This window comes from Netta rufina (assembly GCF_964035555.1).
Source record: "Netta rufina genome assembly, chromosome: 10".
NCBI lineage: Eukaryota > Metazoa > Chordata > Aves > Anseriformes > Anatidae > Netta > Netta rufina.
Genome location: NC_140133.1, coordinates 21,535,432 through 21,541,762, shown reverse-complemented (window position 1 = coordinate 21,541,762; position 6,331 = coordinate 21,535,432). Strand labels below are relative to the sequence as shown.

At 59.9% G+C, this 6,331-nt stretch overlaps 1 protein-coding gene across 1 annotated transcript; it reads right to left on the bottom strand.

The window, feature by feature from the left end:
• Positions 1–505: 505 nt before the first annotated feature.
• BHLHE40 (basic helix-loop-helix family member e40) lies at positions 506–5,516 on the bottom strand. The gene is made up of 5 exons (XM_084292492.1): positions 5,232–5,516; positions 5,021–5,090; positions 4,746–4,853; positions 3,967–4,090; positions 506–3,041 (listed from the first exon to the last, which is right to left on the bottom strand). The coding sequence occupies exons 1-5, from the start codon at positions 5,309–5,311 to the stop codon at positions 2,182–2,184; spliced, it is 1,242 nt and encodes a 413-aa protein (XP_084148618.1). The 5' UTR covers positions 5,312–5,516; the 3' UTR covers positions 506–2,181.
• Positions 5,517–6,331: the final 815 nt, after the last annotated feature.

The following is a 6,331-nucleotide window of genomic DNA, read 5'->3' as shown; positions in this document are numbered from 1 at the left end:
ATCGCCCCAGGCCTGACCGGAGCTGCCCGGGGCTCAGCGCTGCTCCACAGCCCCAGGGGTCGGCATCCAGCACGGGGCTGGGACCGTGGTGACCCACGGTGACACCCCACGAACCTGCCCCAAAGGGCTCCGAGACGTGGCCATGGGGCACGGGAGGCAGGAGAGGGGAGCAGCGCCAGGGCTGGGGAGCGGAGGCAATTTCGGGAGGCAGCTTGGCAGCTTGCTTTCTCCCGTACCTGTAGAAACCAACGGGGGGAAGGTGCCAAGGCGGCCGGGCTCACCTGGCCCAGGACTGGAAGCGGTAAGGGAGGCGATCCCCGATGGTGCTGACGGAGTTCAGGGACTGAATATCCCCGGTGACACGAGCACCCGCTGCCAAGGACCGGCCCGAGGAGCACGGGGAGCCCGGGTCCCCTGTGGGACCCCGTCCTGCTGCCAGTCATTGCTGGATCGAGCCCTGCAAAACGACCCGGATCAAATATTTAAAAGCACAGGAGGCCAACCCTTATCTTCCACAGGAAAAGAATTATTTTATTAAGTATTTTTAAACAACTACTTAACATTTACTCGAGATAAAAATATGTACAATATCCCACCTTGAAGAAGGCTCCAAAATATAAACACTGTACCTCTCCCTAGAGAAAAACAAAAAACTCTTCTCTTCAAAAAAAAAAAAAAAAGACAACCCAGAAACAAGAATACATTCATATTTCTCACTTCTTTTATGCTCAAGTAGTTATACAAATAATAGACATCTGAAACGTTTTACCTTTTAATATATTTATATAATATATATATATTTATAACAGGATTTTACAAATAAAGGCAACAACTGTATACCAAAAAAAAAAAAAGAACAAAAAAAAACAACAACAAAATAAACGTTAGAACACAACCTGCAATCAAGCATAGTGCATCTCAACAGCTGGTGCAATGGGAGGATGAAATGAAAATCCATACAACAGTTGTTCCGGATACCAGTTCTCAAAACCAGTAAGGAAAAAAAAAAAAAAGTAAAAAAAAAAAAAAAAAAAAGTAGAGCACTGCACTCTGCAGTGAAGTTTGTTTGTTTTTTAACAAAAAAAGCCAAACTGGACACGATGTTTGCCTGCGGTGAAAGACCCCTGCAGCTCTAGGATTGAAGGGGACAAGTGTCACAGCCCGAACCCTCTGTTTAATGCGGAAATGTGGGCCGGGGTTTGCCAAGGAGGCTGAGGAACGTGGATGCTCAGGCCCCGCCGGGTTCGGCTCCTTCGCAAACCCCAGCCCTTCGCTTCTCAAAGGCACTGGCGGGGCAGGGCCGGCGGGCAGCACCGACCCCTGCACCCCGCTCCCGACCTGCCCCGCTGCGCCCCCGACCCCAAAGGCCGGCCACGGGGGCAGGCCAGCAGCGGGAGAGGCCCCGAGTCAGGTGCAGCAAGCAAAGCGATCCTTGGGATATTTTCTCCCCTGCCCGGCCCAAACTAGCAGCTCAAGTTACAGGAAGGGGCGCGTGTTAATTTATTTTTTTTAGATGTACGCCATGTAAAGCTTCCAAGCAGCATCTACCTTTTATTTATTAAAAATATATATATATATATATATATAATCAGCAAAGGTGTGGAGAGAAACCCGTCTTAAATCTACCTGAACCACTGACTGTGCACGACCCGCCAGCGACCGCCGCGCTGCTCCTCCGGCACGTGCAGGGACCGAGCCCCAGCACCGGCACCGAGCGCGCCGCCAGCCGGGCACCGCCACGGCCCGGGCTCCTGCGGGGCCGCTGCGCTAAAAGCCCTTGCGAGAAGTACCATGGTTTGAGAGCCACAGACCCCAAAACCTAGATCTGCCGAATGGAATTGGTTTTTGTTTTTTTTTTCACAGCTTTGAAACGTCATCGCAGCTGACAGAGTCAGCTGTTGTTCTGCGGGTGCGGAGAGGGAAGAAGTTAAGGGGTAAAGCATAAAACCCTTTTGTTTTTTTTCTTTCTGTCCTTTTGGAAGTCGTTCTGAATAGCTAACCTGGGTGCATCCTTCATCCTTCTCCAAGCTACCTGACAAGTCAGAGAAAAGGGGATTTAGCTTCCTACGCGCGGTGAACCTTATCCCCACACCTCAGTCCAGCCAATGTACAAAAGTGAAACAGTCTCAAACTAAAAAAAAAAAGAAACCAACAACAGAAAAATGAAAGGTCACGCTGCGCTCAGTCTTTGGTTTCCAAGTTCAACGGAGGAATCTGCTTCAAAGCTTGAAGCAGGGCCGAGGAGTCGATGGGGGAATGGGCTGGTACCGGGGAAGGGAGTCTCTGGGGCATCAGCAGAGGGGGGGAGATTTTGTCGGGGTTCATGAACCCCGTGAGCGCTGCGGCGGAGGCCGGGAGGCTGGGGTACAGGACGGGGACGGAGGCTGGGTACCAGCACTTCTCCAGCATCGGCAGGTAGGCCGTTGCGGACGGCGGGATCAAATAAAAAGGCAGGCACAACGGGGGCTGGTGAGCGTGGGGGCCCAGGAAGCCGTTCGAGGAGCCCATCATGTCACTGCCAAAAGGCCCTTCGTCTTCAGGCGTCTCCAGCCTGCTCCTTTTGGCCGGCGGGTCCTCAGTCTCTTGCTTAATAGAGCTTATTCTCTCCTGGACAGTGTATTTCAGATCGGTATCCTTTTTAAAATACTGCTGTTCGGATTTGGAGTCACTTTTCTCCAGCTCGCCCCCGTACCCGCTGTCTGTGTCTGTGTCGCTGCCGCTCTGCTCCCCGCTGGAGTGCGCAAATGTCCTCTGGATCACGGGCACGCAGTTCTTCCCGTGCCCCTCGGCCGCTTTGCTCAAGGAGACGGGTTTCTCTTTCAAGTCCACCATTTTAGGAGGGATGTCTGCGGCCTTTCGGCCGGCTCCGCCCTGGAGCACCTCGGCGGCCATGCGGTGCAGATGGCTGACCAGCTGCGACGACTTCAGCTCCTTGCCGTTCTCGTGCTTTGCCAGGTATTGCAGCATTTCCTTGGCACACATCTGGAAGCCGGATCGAAACATTTCCTGGCTGGAATCAAGGTTTCTTGATGACAGGTCACCTGAGGAAACATTAACAAGAGAGAAATTAAAAATTAACAGCGTGCTTAAATAGTTCCATTACCAGCTCCAAGGCGCGCCGGGGGCGATGCCAAACTTTGGGTGCCGCACAGGGAGCGAGGCAGACGTGACGGCCAGCCTGAATCCTGCATTCATTTCTGCACAAGAAGCCGGTTTACCGCTTCTACCTCCCTCTGCCCACTTTCACATACGCACTTCCAATTCTGCGCTGCCTGCATGAGCCCTGGGAACCGGCAGGGGGGAGGCAGCGGCCGCACGGCGCCCGCTGTGCGGGCAGGAAAGCTCCGGAGCCGCGGCCCCGGGCGATCCCGCTCCAGGGGCTGTGCTCAAAGCTCTGCTGCACTCCCCGAGGCTGGCAGAGCCGGGGAAGGCTCCTCAGAAAAGCTAAATTTTACTTATCAGATTCACGTGAGCGCCACATGTGAAAACAGAAGGAGGAAGTACAGCTCAAGCACGATAAGCTGCCACACCGGGTCCCCCCTTCGCCTGCAGAGCACAGGCAGCGAGCTGACAGAGACCTGCAAAGGTGCCTATAGAGCAGGTCTCTGTGCATTTTGAAAGCAAAGAAACGCAACTGGACTCGATCCAAAGCTCTTGAACGTGAATGTAAAGATCTGAATGGCTTTGGAGAGAACCTCACAGCAAACCCCAGCTTTAAATAAAACTACTTAAAACCCACTTTAATTTTAAAACAACTGCACAGTGCACTTGAGACTGACCACACTGAGAAAAGCATCTATTTTTTTTTTTTTTTGCGCAAGCTCACAAGCAAAGAGAGAGAAAATGAAGGCGATTACAAGAAGTGGGTCCTGCCTCCTCCCTTCTCGGGAGCGAGGTGCCACCACTGCCTCCCAGAGACCCGGCAGAAAGTCACCAAGCGCGCACCGGCACGGTGTGACTACTCACCCGCTTGTAAACCGTTCTGTAAAGCAATTATTTTCTGCTGCTGCTGCTCAATCAGGTTGGTCAGCGCTTTCACATGCTTCAAGGTAAGCTCGAGAACCACAGCCTTCTCCAGGTGACCCAGGGTCTGCAAGCAAAGGGACAGGTTGGCACCTGCCGCCGCTCGGCTGCGCACCCAGGGCCTGACGGGGCTGCCAGCGTGTCCGGGGCGGCGGGGCAAGGACGGGGTGACAGGGGAGCAGGGGACAGGGTGGAGGGGAAGAAAAGGGCAATGGGTGGTGTGGGACAGGGCAGTGAGCGGCTGGGGATGGGGTAGAGAGCAGCAGAGGAAGGGGAGGTGGGCAGCAGGGGATGGGGAGGTGGGCAGCAGGGGATGGGGTGATGCACTTTGGGGCAGAGGCTCGGGGGCAGCCCCGTGCCCGGGGGATCCCCGCTGCCCCCCCTGCAGCCCCGGGCACGCTCTCTGTGCTGGGCACCCTGCGGCAGGCAGCTGCGAGGCAGCCCGGGGCGGCTGTCAGTGCGCAGCACGGGGATTTTCGGAGCGCCTGGGGGGGCACAGAGAAGCGAGTCCCTCTCCGTGCGCGGCACCCCTGGCACCGCCACCCCCTCAGGCCAGGGCTCTGCGGGGTTGTGGGGGCTCCGGGAGCATGAGCAGGAGCAGGGGCAGGAGCAGGAGCAGGAGCAGCCCCGGTCCGTGCGCCCCCGGGGTGGCGGTGCCGGGGTGCGCGGCGGGCAGGGGGGAGCTGGAGAAGGGGGGGGGAGCGGGTCCCGGCGGCACCCACCGTGAGCTTGAGGTGCTCGGGCAGCAGGTCCTTGAGCTGGGCGATGCACTCGTTGATGCGGTCTCGCCGCTTCTTCTCGATGAGCCTGTGGGGCAGCTTGTAGGTCTCCTGCGGGGAGCGGCGCCGGGTGAGCGCTCCGCACGGCCACCCCGCGGCGCCCGCCGGGCTCCGGGCTCCGGGGGGGGGGGCTTTGTGCGCGTCCCTCACCCCCTCCCCAGGTTCCCGAGAGCCGTCGGGACGGGGCTGGGGGCAGCCCGGGGTCCCCCGCTCCTTACCTTGGTGTCCTCGCTGCGCTTCAGCCCCCTCCTGGGCTTGTACACTTGGTACATGTGCGCGAAGTCCAGCCTGCACGGGCGAAACGAAAGCAGCCAGGTTACCCCCGGGGGCCGCGGCTGGGGGGTCGGGGAGGGGAGGGGGCTCCTCTCCTTCGCTCCTCTCCTCTCCTTCTCCTCCTCCTCCTCCTCCCCCCGAGCCCGCAGCCCTTACCCCGGCACGTCGCCGCTCTCCAGGGCGGGCAGCTTGCCCAGGCAGGCGGGCGGGGGCTGCGCGCTGGGGATGCGCTCCATCCTGCGCGGTGCGGAGCCGAGCCCGGGGTAAAGGGGAGGGAGGGGTGGGGGGGAGAGGGGGGGGCGAGGAAAAGAGCTTCGGGCAGAGCAGAGCTCAGGCCGGGCTGCTCATGCCGTGTCCGCGCCGGCTGAGGAGCTCCGGGAGGCGGCGGCCCGGGTTAAATGCGGGCGAGTGGGTGGACGGCGGCGACGTGCGCTACCCTGTGACTCCCGGCACGTCTGGCGGCCGCCGGGGCGGGCGCGCCGGGCCGCCCCCCCCCCCCTCCCCGTCCTCTCCCCGTCCTCCCCCCGTCCCCATCACATGAGCCTCACGTGGAGGCAGAGCCGCCGCCGCCTCGCAACGTGCCGGGGGGGGCAGCAGGAGCCGCCCCCGGGGCGCACGGGCTCGGATCCTGCGGCTCACGGCGGCCCCGACGGAGCGCACCGCGCCCCGGACGCCTCCGGTGCTGCCCCGCCGGCCCCGGGGGCACTGTGGAAAGGGGGGGGGGGGTGCCCACCGAGCATCCCCCCCCCTCCTCGCACTCATCTCATTTCCCTCGGGGATTTGGGATTTTCCACCCCCCGCCCTTCCTTTGGAGGCACCCCAAAAGGCGGAGGGGCGATGGGGACGCGCAGCCGCCGCGGGGGGCTCGGCTGGAGGGGGTCGGGGGGGGTCGGGGGGCTTCCCCCAGCGTGGGGGGGGGGGTTCCCCTTCGGGGGGGGTCTCCCCTCCTGCACAGCATCCCCCGGCTGCTGGGTGCCAGCTGTTGCAAAAGCGCCGAGCGTGGCTGCGGTGGCGTGTACCTGCCAAAGCAAACCTCTCCTCCCGAAGGGCTACGGTCATTTTTCCCTGCCGAGCGCCGAGCAAGTGGAGGCAAGCTCATCAGATAAAAGGCGCAGGGAGCGAGATAAGGGAATGGCAGAACTTCAGCGGGCTGCCTCTCTTATCGCCCGGGTCCTGGGCTGCTCCACGTAGGGAGGAATCTGAGGTCAGCAGCTGTTACGTGAGAGCACCAAGAGGCTGGATACCGGAGCTGGAGG